The sequence below is a fragment of the Lactuca serriola genome, chromosome 2 (assembly GCF_051521515.1).
Source record: "Lactuca serriola cultivar US96UC23 chromosome 2, Lser_US96UC23_V15, whole genome shotgun sequence".
In the NCBI taxonomy this organism is placed as follows: domain Eukaryota; kingdom Viridiplantae; phylum Streptophyta; class Magnoliopsida; order Asterales; family Asteraceae; genus Lactuca; species Lactuca serriola.
This window is the reverse complement of record NC_136409.1, coordinates 202148246-202167173: the sequence shown is the minus strand read 5'-3', so window position 1 is coordinate 202167173 and position 18928 is coordinate 202148246. Positions and strand designations below refer to the sequence as shown.

The 18928-nt window shown below is 32.8% G+C and overlaps 1 protein-coding gene across 3 annotated transcripts; it reads left to right on the top strand.

Moving 5' to 3' along the window:
* The first annotated feature begins 257 nt into the window (after positions 1-257).
* On the top strand, positions 258-2969 carry LOC145088160 (uncharacterized). 3 transcript variants are annotated; one of them, XM_079026384.1, is made up of 6 exons: positions 258-540; positions 807-1172; positions 1255-1406; positions 1499-1837; positions 1918-2180; positions 2561-2969. In XM_079026384.1, exons 4-6 carry the CDS (start codon positions 1608-1610, stop codon positions 2797-2799), a joined length of 732 nt encoding a protein of 243 aa, XP_078882510.1. In that variant the 5' UTR covers positions 258-540; positions 807-1172; positions 1255-1406; positions 1499-1607; the 3' UTR covers positions 2800-2969. The 3 variants fall into 3 exon arrangements, 2 of the variants coding, with proteins under 2 accessions (XP_078882510.1, XP_078882511.1); XR_013700995.1 differs by having other exon boundaries at positions 258-1172; positions 1918-2455; XM_079026385.1 differs by having other exon boundaries at positions 258-1172; positions 1252-1406.
* The last annotated feature ends 15959 nt before the right edge of the window (positions 2970-18928 follow it).

Here is an 18928-nt window from a genome sequence, read left to right as displayed (position 1 = left end):
AGAGAACGTTAAACGAGTCCAATATAAATATAATATTTAAAATTTTAAGATGCTAGTTATTCTATAAATTTCATAATATAAAACACTTCAGACAATAAAAAAATAATTAATTACATATTTTATGAGTTTTTTTTTTACAAGACTGGTGTTTTATAAAAACTTAATTACAAAACAAGTGTAGTTTGAAACATATTTACCCTTTAGGGTTATATAAGGTCAAAATTAAAAAAAAAAAAAAAAAGAAAAAAAAAGAAAAAACGTAAGAACGTGACTCCAATACCAGTCGACGTTCCGATACCCAATCCCCAAAATCGACATCTTCAATCGATCGCGTCTATCATCTCGTCTTCGATTTCGGCCGTAGTCGACGCCGGCGGCTCCAATTCCGGCAATCCGCCTCCATCACAGAAGATTCCGACGAGTACTCCACTGCAGAAAACACGACGGCCACCCAATTTCTTGGCTGATTGACCTGATTTCTTGGTTGATTTCTTCGTTTCTGGCCATAGACGACCTCGGTTGTAGCTTGATTTCTCATAAGTCCGACTCCTCTTTTGATTTTCAATTTCAACTAGTTACCTTTGGATTGATTCCTATTATTATTGCTACTACATTCAACTATTATTTGTTTATTTGCAAACTATTATTCCACTTGATTCCTATTTTGATTTACAATTGTAATTTGCTTATTTGCAATTGTTATTCTACATTTAATTTCTACTTTGATTTACAGTTGTTATTTGCTTCAACATTCATATTTTGGAGCAATTTTATGATTGAAAATATGTTTTGTTCTCATTTATTAGATGGAGGTTGTTACAATACTTTGTTATTGGGGTGGGACAACCTCTGATGGACAAGATGGTATAAATTATAGCAAAGCTCCAAGAAGAGCAATCAATGTTAACCGTAGAATACAATTTGATGAATTGGTCGACCGTATATATCTTGCTACATCTTTTGATAAACAACATCACCGCATCAACTTAATCTGTAGATATCCATCGGTTGGTATTGGAAATGTTGTAAAATACATTCTTCTTCCCATCAAAGATAATGATGATGTTGGCATCATGTTTGATGTGTTTCGTGTCTATCAAGAAGTAAGTAACATTGATCTATTTAGAGGTTGAAGACATTGACCAAATTCAACACATAGAGATGGAATCTAGGTATAAACTTTTGTGGTTTACATGATTTACAAGTTTCTACTTATTTTGAATGTAATAACTTATTTTGTAATATTTGTAGCAGAAATCATGAACCAGTTGTGCTAGAAGAGCAAAGGAACAATGAATTACTATTACCTAACACGAACCATGCTAATGTCATATCAGATATGATCAGTGGCGGACCTTAGGGGTGCCTCAGGGGTCCCGGGCCACTGCTCGACGCCGGCACGTAGTGTAAAAAAAATTTAATGTTTTTTCTATTGGGTGCACCGGCTTAAAACACAAGTGACACTACTAATATAAATTTATTTGGATTTTTTTTTCAGTGCCACCCCTACTAAAATGTTCTGCGTCCGCCACTGGATATGATTCAGAATGAAGATTTCTACACAATTTCTCAAGCTGCTGTTGTGAGTAATGGAATAATTAGTGACAATGAAATTGATGAAGAAGATGACATTGGAGAAGAATATGATGAAGAAAATGAATCATATGCTAGTAGAAAATGAATCATATGCTAGTTGGAATTGGTTTCTTTCTTATATCAAGAGTCATGTGGTGAAAGAGCGTGAAGGCATTTGTTTAATATTTGATCGTCATTTGGGAATCCTAAAGGTAGTCAATGAGCATGGATCTCCATGGTTAGAGCCACGTGGTTTTCATAGGTATTATTAATATTTTTTGTATAACTTTTTTCATAGTTATTGTTTATAAGTAACATTATTATTTATTTTTACTCTTATAGGTATTGTTTACGACATTTTATCAACAACTTTAATGACAAGTTTCGTAATTCAGAATTGAAAGCTTTAGCTTATCGTGTCGGGAGTCAGAATCAAGTTCGAAAATTCAACTCGATCATGGAAGAAATTGGGAAGCTAAATCAACAAGCTCGACAGTGGCTAGAGAGGCATCCACTTGATAGATTGACACTTGCACATGATGGTGGGAGGAGATATGGGCTTCTCACAACATATTTGTTAGAGTTTTTTAATAGTGTACTTAAAGGTGCTCGTTTTTTTACCAATCATAGCTTGTGTCCAACTTACTTTCTATAGATTGGTAAATTATTTTGAAGTGAGGCATCCTTTAGGATCTAGTGCCCAAGCTAAAGGAGATGCATATACTCCTCAAGTTGTTGTAAAACAAGTGGTTTTGATGTCAAAAGCAAGTGCACACTCATTGAGATCTTTTAATCGAGAGAAAGATATATTTGAGTTGATAACTCAAAGAGGAAAAAATATGCAAGTAGTTAATTTAGACAAAAAAAACTTGCACATGTGGTAAGTGGGAGATATTTAAATATCCTTGTTCTCATGTTTTGAGTGTATGTGTCAAACTATCCTTGAATAGTTGACAATATGTTCATAAATGTTACTCCATTGCAGAATATTGTTCTACTTGGACATCCGAGTTTTTCCCACTTCCTCATGAAGCGTATTGGCCACAATCTTCATCTAGACAATTGCTTCCAAATTTAGAGTTTTTACGGAATAAAAAAGGTCGTCCTCGCGCAACAAGACTACGAAATAGAATGGACATTAAAGAAGGGAAAAATAGGTACCTTTGTGGGATTTGTAGGCAAAGTGGTCATAATCGGAAAAAATGTCCCTCTAAGCCAAGGTGAATGCAGAGACATTAAAGCTAATCGTTTCAATCGATAAAAATATTTATTTTTTCATTCCGTTTTTGTAAGAAGTCGTTATTGGATTTGTACCAAAAAATATACCGTACGTTTGATGTTGGCTTTAATCTACGATGTCTAACATTATTGTTTATCAATTAATCTTATTTACAATTAAGGACATTTATTGAGATTTCATTAATTTGTTATGATGATTAAATGAGATATAATATATTTGTAATTTTTGTTATATAAGTTAATATTAAAGAGTTAAAAAAAAGTCAAAAATTATATTAAAAAACACTAAAAATTAAAACAATAGCTTAAGTTATTAAAAAAATTAAAAAAAATACTGTTTTAGTAAATATTTTGACTATTATACTGTTTTGGTAAATATATTTGAAATTACACCTAATTGGTAAATATTTTTTTTAAACACCCATTTGGTCAAAAACTCCATATTTTATTTTTATATATTAGAAAGCCATGACTTGGGAATCGTTTTCATTGAAAATTATATTTTCTTTGGGAATCGTTTTCATTGAAAGTTAGACAATAGATATTGGGGTTTAATGAAGTATCCAAAAGAAAATGATATTTTCTTGGATTACATCTTGTTGGTGTGGGTTAATTAGCTAATGCTTAATGCTTGGTAACAGTAGTTGGTCTAAGTCTGAGTGGAGGAGGGCTTATATATACGTCGATAAAGGTGCTTATTTTACGAAGATCAAAAGAAGTTTGAAAATGAGTTAGTGGGATTTTTAAAGGAGTCAATGCACGTGTGAATCAAAACAAAAGACTGGAAAGCTTTGGGGTCTAACTGAGACATGAAAGCATGACACTAGATTCAATTTGTTATCAAAAAATAGATTCATCGCATTTTGTTTTGAACGATAGTAGATTCATCGCATACAAACACCATTGTTCTAGAATTGTATATATCTTTGAAATTAAGAATGCATATAACTGTTAGAAACATGGGTAGTAAAAATATCATACAAACATATATATATTTATACACCAGATGACGTATACATATAATTTTTTAATTATATTTCTATTTAATAAAATATAAAAACCGTTTAAAATGTAAAAATATATATGAAATGTATCGTCACTTTTAGATGATTGAACTAAATCAGAATTTGATATGAAATACATCCGCATAGCAGGTACTTAGTTGATAAATCTTCACGTGGGTTGATGTGTATTAACGTAGTATATTGTGGGTTGATGTGTATTAACGTAGTATATTGTAATCAATATTTTATATAAATTAATAATACTTACTGCTAAGTTATCACAAAAATAGAGTTTGTGTATCATGCACAAAAGATTGTTTTACATCTTCTCTATCGATTTATGAATGAATTACATGCATTGTTTTCAAACAAGTACTTTGCATGGGAATATATATTTCGTAATTTCGTATCAAATTTTGATTTAGTTTTATCATAAAAAAATGACAGATACATTTTATAACAATATATTTATACATTTTAATCGTTTTTTATATTTTATTAAATAGAAGTAAAATTAAAAAAATTGTATTGGTAGTTGTCGAGACCAACAAATAAATAACCCTAGAAATTGAATGCTAGATGGTGTATAATGACAAAGGGATCGAATCAACGGAGATTTGTACAATTTGGAACTCTATAAAATCTCTTTACAAAAATACTCGAAAAGCAACAATACGATTAAAAATGAGGGGTTTTAGTCTTTTGATTGTTTTAAGTTATAGTACTAAAACTTGGAAATTACAATTTAACAAGAAAAAAGTTTGATTTAAATCAATAAGAGAAATATGATTGACTTTTGCTTTCATCACATGGATACCTAGCTAGTTATCATAAGATATTATGGTGCAAGACTTATGACTTAATTTAATTTGGCAATAATGATTTAAAAGCTTAAATCATACAGACTTTTCTTAGTTAGTAAAATAGCTAGAGAAGCTCATAACATATTTCTTTAGTTAAAATCACAATTCCCATGAAGCATTTAATTAATGAAAGTTAACTAGCATTAAGATTTAAAAGTCATCAAATTCAGGAGGAGTCAAAATGATTTCACTACCATGTTGGAGAGAATACTTTCATGATTGTCTAAAATGAAAACAAGCACAAAAACCATTTGTTTCTTGTTAATTTAAAAATCCATTAATTAATCAAGAAATTAGCCAACTAATCACTAAACATACATCTAAACTCATGAATAAAGACATAGGGATATAAAATATGTTGAATGAAAAATACTTTCATAAACATCATTACAAGTTCATAATGATCTTAAAACAACAAAATAACCATGGATTATACCAAAATCAACCAAGATAAACTTAGCCTAATATGACCGAGATTAAGGAAAAGTAAAGTAGTTTAGAGATACCCAACATTAACAAGTTGAAAAGAAGTGAAAATCCCAATCTTCAAGTGTTCTTCATATGCCCTTCATAGCTCCCAATTCTCGAGAGAGTGCACCAAAATCTGGTATCAAAAGTGTTGAAAAGTGCTCACCAAACTACCCTCAAATAGCCACTAAACATGAACTCTTGAAATTGCCCCTTACATGTGCTACATGGTTGCATGAGCTGTAGTGTAAATTCTCACGCGACCTTTTGACATGTATTGATCGAGAATGGCTGCAACTTGTCTCCCTTCCTCTTTGGTCTTCTTTGTCTTCTAGATTTAACTATTGTTGACTAATTATAAAACCCCATTTGCCACATCACTTAGCCCATAATAGATGAATATAAGCTCAAAGACTTCATGTCCCAAATATCATCCAAAGACCTATTAATTTCTTAGCCCATATATGTAAATATAAAATAATCCATATTCTATATATCTTCATCTTCTAATCCATAGTCTATATATCTTCATCTTCTAATCCACCAAGTCCAAATTTATTCCAAATAATCTTCATAGTAAGCTCCAACGATGTTAGTCTTCAATTCAACTCCCTTAGATAGGCCCCAACAATCTCGGCCATCTGCTCGCGTTTCGTTCGTCTTCCAAATCTCCCCCGATTTGCTCTAGTTTTCTAAATATTTGCAATCAAGTGTAGAAACTTTAAAACAAAAAAGTTTATGATATATACAAAAAAAAAGTAAAATGTGCATGATGATTAACTAAAATTGAAGTGAAATATGCTAAAATAAACTGTAAAAAGAAGTAATGAACGTTTCATGTATTTATTTATTATCATATACGAAGTATTAAAAATCAAACAAATTGTAATGGTTGTTTTAGCAAAACAGATTATAATTTAAAGGGTGTTTGGGATTTCGTTTAAAATAAGTTAAAAAAATGTTGGTTAATATAAAAATGATTTTTAAAATACTTTCTCATTAACTCCTCAAAAAGAAGATTTCAATAAGTTAAAATTTCTAATTTTTCAAAACTTCTTATAATGTTTTGGTTTGTAAAATTCAATATTTTTAAAACATGTATAAGTTAAGACAAACACGTTTTAAAAGACAAATTATTGATTTATTGACTTTCCTAACACAAAAGTTAATCAAACATATTTTAAAATTTTCATTTTCTTATGACCATAACTTAATAAGTCTTTTTGTCTAAAAAGTCATTTTGAGGTTAAAAAAAACACCCTCTTAATTGTACAATGAATAAGACTTGATGTTAAAAATTATCATGCATTGAAAAAAGTACCTATATTTTGCCCCATTGACAAAAAAACCACCATTGATATATATATATATATATATATATATATATATATATATATATATATATATATATATATATATATATATATATATATATATATATATATATATATTTAAAATTTAATCATTGATGTCTAGCATTGTATGTAGTTACCTGAAAATTGAGCAAAATTTCAAATAATAGTCGGTTCCAATAGGGATGAGTGTGGAACGGAACTAGTACGGTTCCTTATTTCCCGAATACCAAATTTGATCAAAAGTCAATCCCAAAGTATTGTACCGAATTAACGTTACCAGTACTGGGAATCGTTCTGGTTTTTGGTAATATTACCAGTACTAACGATACTGAATCCCGAATTTCGTGACTTTGAAGTACCGAGTTCCATATCATATTTTCAAATTCGGTACGGTTCGGTACGATACTGATACATGATTAGGATTTGATACTAAATGCTCATTTTTAGGTTCCAATGGTTAAACTAATAATAATAATAATAATAATAATAATAATACATAAATAAACAAATAAAACAGATATAACTTTTTTTTTATCAATATTACTAAATATAACGACCTTTATATACATAAAAAAAATTGCTATCAGCCCATTATAAACGAAAGTATCTTTTAAAAGACAAAATGTTAAAATGGTAAGAAATTAGAGAAGCAAACAATTATAAAGAGAAAATAGTTAATTTTTGATTTTTTTAAACCAACCAACACAATTAACTAGACTTCCTATTAACCAAAAAAAAAGGCAAAAAACATTTTTGTCAAAAATCTTCCTTAGCTTTTGCGTCCCAAACACTCAAAGAGCGTGTTTGGCACGGAGCTTTTGAAAGCGTTTGAGAGCTTCTAGCTTTTAGCTTTTGACAAAACACTTTAGTTTAAACAAAAAACTTCGTTTGACAGTATAAACATTTAACTTTTAGTTTAAACAAAACGCTCCAAATCTAAAAGCTACTTCATGTAGCGTTTAACAAAACGCTACTGAGCTTTTTAAATCAAGTTCCATAATTACCCTTAAAAATATATTTATATATTTGTTTATTTTTAATCAATTGTCCTTTTATGTAATTTTATATATTTCAAAAGCTTCCAACTACTTTTACCAAACACTCATATAACAAATAAATTCCGCTACCAGCTACCCACTAACCGTTTCCAGTTAACAACTACTTTTGTCAAACACGCCCAAAATCGAGTGACAACCATTACATTAAAGTATATCAAATAGGATCTTTTTTATTTGTTTGTGGGGAAAACCTTAGATAAAAAAAAACATCATAAATGGTCCCTGTGGTTACCCATTATTTGAAGTTTAGTCCCCGTGGTTTAAAAACCTCATAGATGGTCCCTGTGTTTTCAAATCTTTTAACGATTGGTCCTTATTGCTAACTCCGTTAAGTTTTGTCTGTTAAGTGAATGGTATTTTCGTCATTTCACTACCACAGGGACCATTTATGATGTTTTTTCTTATTTAAAAAAAATAAATATAATTATTTATTCTCTCTCTCTCTCTCTCTCTCTCCATAAACATGTTCACAGAGGGATTAGACGAAAGGGCACTGAACTGGGTTAAACAGGTACGCACTTCAACTCTCGATTTTGAAATCAAGAAAATGATTTTCATCAAGTTTGTGTTGGTTTATAATCGCTGCTTTGCCTCTTCGATTAAATTGAAAAATTGAATTTCATGGAATGTTGTGTTCATAACAATCATATTGTATTACCAGGGTTTACAGAAAGAGCAAGAGACACGTTCAACTTTAAGAGAGACTTCAATAGATCACGAATACCCAATCATTCCTAAATCCTCACTATCGTTTAATTCCACAACTTACAAATCCTCAAATATACTCCCACCCCTTAAATTCCATTCTAGCATACTTGGATCTCATAATCTTGAAACCAACGATTATGAAGAAGACGATGATGATGATGATTATTGTGATGATGATGATGAACACGAGCATGAACATGATGATGAGAGTGTCGGATCTGCTTCAGATGACATGGACTTAACTTATTCCGATGAAGAAACCTTCGATGAACAAATCTTGAATGTCAATCCAGTTACACTTCCCTCTAACGAGTCTACTTTAAATAAAGGGATAATAAAAGACAATCTTTGTATTGAAGTACATCAAAAACCCAGAAAACTCACTGAAACTGGATTGCATGGTCGGCCCAGTTCCCTTTCAGCTGCCAATCGTTTGCGTGATATGTTACAACCTCGTAGATGGTCCCTAAATAAAAATTAAAACTTGTAATCAACTCCAAACCAAAATCAAGAACAACCAATAAATCAATTCCCCCAACGAAATCAGAGGAATGGAGAAGCACAGAGGGATAGCAGGTGGGTGAATCAACTTTTGGATGAACAAGAATGGTGAAAAGATGGTGGGGCTCAATGGAGTTGTTGGTTTGATTTTTCCAGCATTTTGTTTTCCGTTTCTATATGTGTTTTTAGAGAGAGAGAGAGAGAGAGAGAGAGAGAGAGACTTTTTATATTTAATTTTTTCTTTTTAATAAAAAAATAAGAGAATGCATCATAAATGGTCCCTGTGGTAGTGAAATGACGAAAATAACCTATACTTAACAGACAAAACTTAACGGAGTTAACAATAAGTGTGACAACCCGAAACTTATCCCGTTTCCGTTATGCGATCCCGTTAATAAAAATTCAAATTTGTTAACTTTTTCGTCAAACTCTTTGGTTTATTAAAATAATATAGTTATATTTAATTAAATTATTTATGAATTGGAACCAAAAATCGCGCGGAAACCCGAAAATCTGGAAAAAAAATCAAACATTTCTGGTCGAAGTGGGTTTACGACCGTAAACTCTGTTTACGGTCAGTGACGAGTGGACCCCTCACCTCACCCCTATAAATACGATGCCTCCGACTTCATTGGGACATTTCTAGCCGCATTCTCTCCTCCTCTCTCTAAGATTCATCAACCGTAAACTCACAAAATCGCATTTAAACTCCAGAAAACATCGAGAAAACCACATTTGGAGCCGTTTGGAACGTCTGGAAACACTCAGCTCGTCGAAATCAGCATCCAAACATCATTCTTCCGAGTTTATGGTCCAACCTTCAAAGACCGTAAACTCAGTTCTTTAGTTTACGGTCTTAAACTCGACAATCTTCAGAAACCGTAAACTCGCCAATCTTCAGATGTCGTAAACTCGCCAACCTTCAGAGACCGTAAACACCTTTTTGGTGGTACATTTGGCTGAGAACCCATTTCTTCGATTCAAGCAAGTCTCGGTAACATTCCTCAGTCGAATTCAAGTGTTCTTATGACACTTTATATATCGAAATCGCTAATTTAGATACATATACGTATTTATTTGATAATAGGATTTCGTTAAGTGTCACGTGCAACAACTCGGGAACCTTCTTTTCAGTCAACAACTCCACGCAACAACTGTGAGTTCATACCCCTACATTTTTCCGTATTTTTAAGGTTTTCAGGGGGGAATACAAGCTAAACATAAATGTTTTTAGGAATATACATAAAACTTATGCAAAATTTCATACTTTATTTCTCTTTTGTACTATGTCAAGCATAAGGGACGTTTTCACGGAAATTGCATAGTTTTTATGGATTCGATATTCGCTTCATTATTCGTACAAACTATAATTGGTATAGTTGGGAATTGTGACATCCCCATTTTGACGGCCAGAAAAGACCGATTTGTTTATGCTTTGTTTTATAAAATCAGAGTAATCATTTAAAGAAAATAGTTGCAGAATTTGTTCCTAAAACAAAATATGATTAAAATTATCAATGCATTTCTTTAAAGAAATGTATTTTCATTTATATAACAAAATCTCGGGATGTCATGTTCAATACAGACCAAAAGCATAAATAGAGCAAAATAGACCTTACAACAGTTATTCATAACTACTGGCTTATAATCCAAAATCTCTCGTCAAGTCCTCCAACTTATACTCTTGTGTCATTACCTGTAATGCAAAGAAAACTGAGTGGGTCAGGCTTGGGAGCCTGGTGAGCATATAGGGTTTTCAACCCACAATAATATAATTATTATATTTAATTATCAAACAATCAATCCAATTACCCACCCCCATTATCTCCATTTATTTCTTAAAGATTTATCCTAAGAACCGATTACCCTTCTCCCATTCATTCCTAAGAATTGCCCTAAGGAACTGGCACAAAGTCTAGTGCTGCCAAGGTTCTTAGATTACGTCTGGTGAACACGCAATTCACAATAATTAATGAACACCTAGTTCAAGAACACCTAATGAACACTTAGTTCCAATATTACCCAATGAACACCTAGTTCACAAACACTTAATGAACACTTAGTTCAAATATTCCGATGAACACTAAGTTCAAATATCTAACGAACACTTAGTTTGAATATCCCTGGTGAACCCAATCACATAAGGAACACAGAGAATGAAAGCTCTTAGTTCAAACAACGTGATAATAAAGTATATCTCGATCCTGCTAAACCACTAATGTTATAAACACATATAAAATATATTTCTAAAACAATATATCCCATCGCATCAATCCCCACATACTGACCCTATACAATGATCTTATGAGATCTAGCCTAAGGAATCGATATGAACCACAAACTGACGAAGCTGCTTCGGAAATTCCGTGGCAGCAAACGAGGATCAATAAAGACATCAAATGAGGGGAATGGAATAAGTTTCACCACGAACCTTCATTTGTAAAAGAAAGAACCACAAGACAGTTAAGTCAGGGGTAGTTATCTAGATAACAATGCCTAGGCGTGGTCTGACTATCATGAGGTATTATACCCCCAGACTTTATCTATCCTAGCATCGAACTTTGCCTAGCAGTGGCCTGAATACATGAGGTATTTCACCCCCAGACGCACCCTATCCAACAATATAACACCAAACATACCTATCAGTGGTCTATAACCGACACACTTTATTAGGCAGTGTACGAAGTTCCCTTAATTACTTCGTGAAAGAAAACACTGACATATGAAGCTCGGTCGATCACTTCATAAAAGAAACGCTGACTCCAAAGCTATCTGAAAATAAAAGTATGGGGAAATACTACTAGAGTACTCCCGTACGCTCCCGTAGCCGACACATAAGATTGTCAAAAAGACTTTGTACATGATAGTAGTTCTGGCACATTATAGTACTCTGGTATGCGAAAGAATCGTACCCGAGAACATATTAGTACCCTGGCACAAGCAGCACCCAAGACACAAAGCTTTGAAAAAGACTTCGTACATAAAATGTAGTTCTATACGTAGGACGTACTCCACCGATCATCAATCTCACCCCACCCGTACTCTTAATAAGAGACTACCCAAATTCCAATCTTAATTGAACTAAACATCCCATTTAAGTCTTAACCCATCACTAGGCAAACCTACAATGTTTATAATCAATTTTTTTTGATATTATCTCCGTTTAGGAAACGCTAACCAGTGTATACTTAACACAAGGTTTTAAGTAATATTATCATATATACACATCTTAACACATATTGAACCATATCTGATTCGCACGTTGTATATTATCAAATATATCTAACACGTATTTCGGACAATGAAAAATACTTCACATACATATGTATATTTCATATTATAATCAATACTCGTATTTAATATCACGTTCCTAAAAGAGACTATACACATGATACCTTATCGAATGAATACGCAGTTCTAAAATACATAATCCGTACTCCCGGATCTTAAATTTGCCTCATTACCAGATCCATATTCCCGGATCTAAAACTAACCTCTTGATCTGATCCATACCCTTGGATCTAAAACTAACCTTCTGCTCTGATCCATACTCTCGGATCTAAAACAAGTTTATCTCTTTATCCTTTTATCTCATGGTCCAACCCATCTTTTGTCACCTACCAACAACCCCATCTACTCATGTTCTACCCAACATATTTTTAGATACAAAATACATATATATATATATATATATATATATATATATATATATATATATATATATATAGTTTAACTCATTAAAACTTATATAATTCATCCATTCCACAATCATCTCAAATAAACAACAATATATTATACACATAGCACGTATTTCATAGCAAATACTTAATATTTATGTGTTAGAAGAAAGTGACCACACACTCACTTGATTAGAAGATGATCGGACAGCACTACGACTTGTAGAAGTAGTATTCTTCAGTAGATCTGGAAGATCTTCACAAAAACCGGGCTCCTCACGGGCAGAGCTTCGGCTCGGGAATAACGCTCTTCGGGATCCTCGGGGCTTCGGATCTTGCTTCGGGGCTCGAGAATGATATCGGGGCTTCGGGATATGATTGGCACGCAAATCGAGGCAAAAACTAGAGAGAAGAAAGAGTTTGAACAAGAGAAACTGGTTGATCTCGGTTTCTATTTATAGGCTGCTGGGTCTGGGATTACGTTGGGTGTACTCAGTACGCTGGGCGTAACTTGGTTACGCTGGGCGTACTTCGACGTCACTGCATGCGTCATTTGGTGGCACTCGAGTATAGGTCAGGCAACTTGCACCCTTCCGAGTACGCTGGGCGTACTCAAATTACGCCCGGCGTAATTTGACTCGTCAAACTTCTAAATTGCGTAACTTTCGCATACGAGCTCCGTTTTTGACGTTTTTTATATCCACGCGTAGGTCAGACCATACTCTACAACTTTCATTTAGTCCGTTGGCTAATTTTGACTTTTATTTTTATTATTTATATTTAGTAGGCCGTGACAGAAAAACTTCGTTATAAATTCATAACTTCTTCATTCGACGTCTGTTTTCGCCTATCTTTTTATCGTTTCACTACAATTGACGAGATCTTCGATTCTCGTTTAGATTGTTTCGGCTAAAAACCGCTCGATCTCAAATCGAGTATTCGGGCTGCATACTGCTTAGCTGAAACTTAGAAAAATCATAACTTCCTCACACGAAGTCAGATTTGGACGATCTTTTTATGCACGCTCACGGTTTAACGAACTCTACGACTTTCATTTAGATCACTATGGCTAAATATCGCTCTAACGTAAATTCACTATTTACGTCGCACTGCGTCATGCCGGTTCTGTTGCAAAACTTCGACAGGTCATAACTTCTTCGTTATAACTCGGATTTCAACGTTCTTTATATGCACGGAAACCCTGTAACATATACTATAACTTAGTTGAGATTATTCATTCTAAATAATCTTTCATAAAAAATCCATTTTTGACGCCTATCGTCTCTAAATTGACTAGCCAAGATCTACGGGCGTTACAAGAATTTCTCTAAGAACTTATCAAGCATGAAAACTTTCTTTACTAAACATATGCACTGGAACAGAAACTATTTACAGTTTATATCATTGTTTTATCATGATTTTTCATAACTGTAATTTATCATTATACGTGGTATACACTCGGATTTCCATTACGGTAGAACGTTATTGCTTTACTTGTAAACTAGATTGTATGATACTGTGAGGCGCTACTTCATTACTGTACCCTTAGGTGTACAGGGATAAATCCTACCACTGTATAACCAGAGCATCCTGGAGGGAGAGCGTGAGGTTTGTGAATAGATGTGTTCGGGACTGACAATCCCACATCTGGACTGTTAGCTACAGTTTGGCGGGCACGCCTAAGATGTACAAATGTCATTTAACGTCAACGCCTGAAGAACGTTGGAAAGGTCTCTAGTCAAATCAAGCATGGTTATACGACTCACATTATGTATAAATCACCGATAGTTTACCAACCTAGTTTGCTTCAGTAGTTTTATTTATACCAAATAGAACTAAACACACTATGCATACTGGCCAAGCCAGGGTTTTCAAAAACCGAATCATTTATGCTACGGTTTTACATTTAAATACGTATACTTCATGATTAGCTTTAGCTAGTCACATGAAGTAGTATTTTGCATATCTATACGATTTTCGGAAACGAACATTCATGGTTGTATACGAAATCGATCACACTACGTTTTTCATAAAAGAAAATATCGGATTTTCTTGAAACTACATAATCATTTCGGCTCGCTTATCAATAAGTTTTCATTACAAATTACTGCTTATGAACTCACCAACTTTATGCTGATATTTTTCAAACTGCTTTTATTCTCAGGAAATCAGTAGACAGGTACTTGTTGGATTTTCGAGGAATCGAAGCATTTAGAGTTTTTAAGTTTTTATTTTGCAAAAGTATTGGATGTATTTCAAACTGAGTTTCAAACAGATGTAAACGTTTTATTCAAATATTCACTGTAATGGTTGTGTTGCTATGATTGCTGTTATTCATTGGTTGTGATGCTATACATGACGTCCTCCGCCCCGGAACGTTTCCGCCATCGGTTTCGAGGTGTGACAATAAGGACCGATCGTCAAAAGTTTTGAAAACACAGGGACCATCTATAAGGTTTTTAAACCACAGGTACTAAACTTCAGATTTTGGGTAACCATAGGGACCATTTATGATGTTTTTTCTAAAAAAAAAATAGCTTTTAATTCTTAAAAGACGGTCATATTATATATTTGTTCATTATAACCATTATAGTTATGTTTTTTGTTTATTAAAATGGTTTTATACTCTGATCTTGCCTATATTAATACCTCATAATCACTTTATATTTTGATTCTTTAAATAAATTTTGAAATCAACTCTTATGAGGTTACTATATTTGTTTTAATGGACATTTGATGAAAGCAAATTGCCATCAAATGGTCACCAAAAACAAATTTAAAAAAATGAAACCTGTCATGGTTTTAAAGAACAAATATAACATAATGTTTTTAATTTTTTTTTTTATCATTGGAAGAGAATATTGAGATTATCCCAATTAGCAATCCTATCCAACCCAATTTTTCTATAAAAAAATTAATATATTTTTTTTCCACATATACAACCCATTCCAATCAAATTATTTACACTTGTTAGCAATCCAACCCAACTTATTTTATATTTATAAAACTATATCAATATTAGTCTTATTTTGAATCCAACCCAACTTATTTTATATTTATAAAACTATATTAATATTAGTCTTATTTTGAAGAGAAAAATAAATTAAGTATTTTGATATATTTTATTTTACTTTTTATTAAAGATAAAGTTTACTAATAAACAAAAATTAGTTTTTGATATAAAAACTAATTGGTTTCTTCTAACCAAGTTGGACAGGTGGGCATAATTTCCAATACAATCTGAGGCGAGCTAAGGGCGTGATTACGAGCTAGTTGACCATTGATTGTTTGATTCTTATTTTTTTTAACTAGGCGAATGGTTGCGTGTTGCACAGAAACACATATCAAATTGAAATCTTTTCAAATATATGTTTTTTTAAATATAACAATAAAGCTGATATTAAATTTGATATAATAATTCGTATGCTAAATTAATATAATATATTGATTATTTTGAATTCTAAAATAATATATACATCTATTATAACTGCATAATCTCAACCGTTTGATTGACTTCTACCCTCGAGTTATGCATGAATAAAATTAAATATAATATATGGTTTGATTTTATTTGTAGTTGTTATTGTTAATTAATTTTTAAAATTTATTTGCTTAACGTTTTAATTTATATCATTATAATTATTTAAAACATCAAACATTGTTTTTTTATTTTAAAGGTAACACTATAATCATTTATATAAAGTTATTTTTAACTATTGTTCTTGTAAGCTATTTTAAGCTATTTATTTGAAAACTTTTAACGATTATAAAAATATATTTAGGAAATATTTTAGTTAAATTGAGATTATAATATATTTTTTGTATTTAGCACTATAATTTATCACTTTTAACTATTCACAAAATATTCATTGGGTCTTTTAGGTGGAACTGAAATTTATATTTAAGTTGACTGTGTAATGTTATATTTAAATTAACAATTTAAGTATTTTGTCTAAACTGTTCAAAAGTTGTAGCTTTAAACTGATAATTGTTTACATATAACAACATATTAAATATAATAAATTAAGTATAGTATGTTAAAAGTTAAAGATATAACTTTATAAGTATAAGTAAATATATTATTCTAATATTGAAATTTAGTTTATTTATGATTACACTTTAGGTTTGATATTTATTTAACCTTATTAACCAACTTATAATCATTGTGACATCCCCATTTTCACGGCCAGAAAAGACCGGTTTTGTTTGAAAATCAGAGTAACAATTTAAATAAAAGTGTTGTGGAATTTGTTCCCAGAAAAACACGATAAATATGTTATCAAAACATTTTCGAAGAAACGTATTTTATTCATTTTAAACCGTTTGGGATGTCATCGTCAATACAGAAACATAAGCATAAACGGAACTTACATTTATTTACACTAGTGATCTACATCTCTTTAATCTCTAAGTGTAATGTGACTTCTTATCAACACCTGTGATATAGATAAATTGAGTGGGTCAGGTTGGGAAACCTGGTGAGTACATATGGTTTTCAACCCACAATAATATAATTATTATGTTTAAACAATCAAGCAACCAACCCAATTACCCATCCCCATTATCTTCTTTATTCTTAAGGATCTACCCTAATAATCAGCTATTTCTCGATCATTCGTTCCTAAGGATCATCCTAAGGAATCGACACAAAGTCCATCGTTGCCACGGTTTACACAACGGGCACTAAGTCTGCATAGTCGCCAGGGTTTAGGCATCAAGTATGCATGATCACCAAGGTTTAGGCACCAAGTCTGCATGGACGCCAAGGTTTAGAGTACACTGGGTGAACACATCGTTCACAACACCTACAGGTTGCGAGCCTGCTAGTGTTCCACTGGACTGTCTAGAATAGTCCGTGGTTTTCATCCATACTCTGCTGAATGACGGGGCCATCATTTGGAAAAGGCTTCTCACATTGTCCACCTCTCACCCTCACCTTGTGGTCTATAACCCCTCTTAACTCATCATCCAACTCATATTCCATCTATTACATCTACCCTTGTTTTACCCCAACATTATCGTAGATATAAAATATATATACAATTTAAATCATTTAAAACATGTATAAAGTCGTTCATCTAGCATAGACAGCAAGTACTCAAATAATATGCACACATAGCACGTAATTTATATAAAATACTTCATATCTATGTGTAAGATGAAAGTAACTATGCACTCACTTGCAAGGTGGTGACTCAGCACTCGAACAACGCTTCGATACTCTCAAAACAATTTTCCTTCGATAAAACCTAGTATCAATACCACTAGGGTTTAGTCTAACGATAACCGCGATAAATTAATAGTCTGACTATTATTAGTATTATATAAGCGTTAAATAACACTCAATATAACTCATAATAATATCCGAATTAATTATTTTAAGGACCTAATAACATTACTATAATTATTTGAAAGCTATTATTAAAAATTGCGTAAGCGTAGCTCACTTACAGCGGATTTTAAAGAAAACCGGGCTTTACTCGGAGCAACGTTTCCGAACCGAAAGACCCCTTTTCTCGGGACTCCGGATGCCTCGGGGCTTCTTCGGGTGCTAGGGGGTTTACCTAGGCTTTTAGGGGGGTTTGGGGGTTAGAGAGAGAAAGAAGTGGGGAAAGGTGTGAGAAATGAGGGTGCCCCAGCTCCCTTTTTATAGGCTGGAAAAGCCAAAAACTCATCAAGTTGGCCTCAAACTCATCGAGTTCCAGGCCAGGTGTCACCATCTGGTGGCTAGCCTTGGGGAGGAAGCAACGGCCAGGATTGCGCCACGTCACCCGATTTCGCACAGCAACCTCCCGACTTAGAAAAATCATAACTCTCGCATACGAGATCCGTTTTTGACGTTCTTTTTTTCCACGCGTACGTAAAAACAAGATCTACAACTTTCATGTAGACTCCGTCGGCTAATTCTCGACCAATCTTAAATTTAACTGTATGAGGAGATTAGACTGCTAAATGACCGCGGAGAATTCGTAACTCTTTCATACGGACTCCGTTTTCGTCTGTCTTTTTACCGCTGAGTTCCTATTAATGAGATCTTCAACTCTCATTTAAGTCATGTAAGCCAAAAACTTCTAAAACTAAAATTCGAGTTTCGGGTTGTACACTGCTAGGCCGAAACTTCGAAAAATCATAACTTCCTCATAGGAAGTCAGATTTGGACGTTCTTTTTATGGATTTTCTCGGTTTAACATACTCTAAACCTTTGGTTTAGATCACTAAGGCTAAAAAGTCTTCTATCATAAATCCACTTTTTACGTCTCCCGGTGTCGTGCCGGTTTTGCCGAAAAACTTCGACGGGCCATAACTTCTTCGTTATAACTCAGATTTCAGCGTTCTTTATATGTATGGAACCCTTGAGACATATTATACAACTTGGTTAAGATTATTTATTCTAAAAAATCTTTTGTCGAAAAGTCGTTTTCGACCCCTATTATCTCTAAATTGACTAGCCCGGATCTATGGGCGTTACAATCATTATTA

Bases quoted from the DNA above. Each gene is read 5' to 3' on its own strand.
- LOC145088160 (XM_079026384.1), top strand. From the start codon at position 1,608: ATGAAATTGATGAAGAAGATGACATTGGAGAAGAATATGATGAAGAAA. The intron at 1,838-1,917 runs GTATTATTAATA...TTACTCTTATAG, and splicing joins GAGCCACGTGGTTTTCATAG to GTATTGTTTACGACATTTTA. The intron at 2,181-2,560 runs GTGCTCGTTTTT...ACTCCATTGCAG, and splicing joins TTTTAATAGTGTACTTAAAG to AATATTGTTCTACTTGGACA.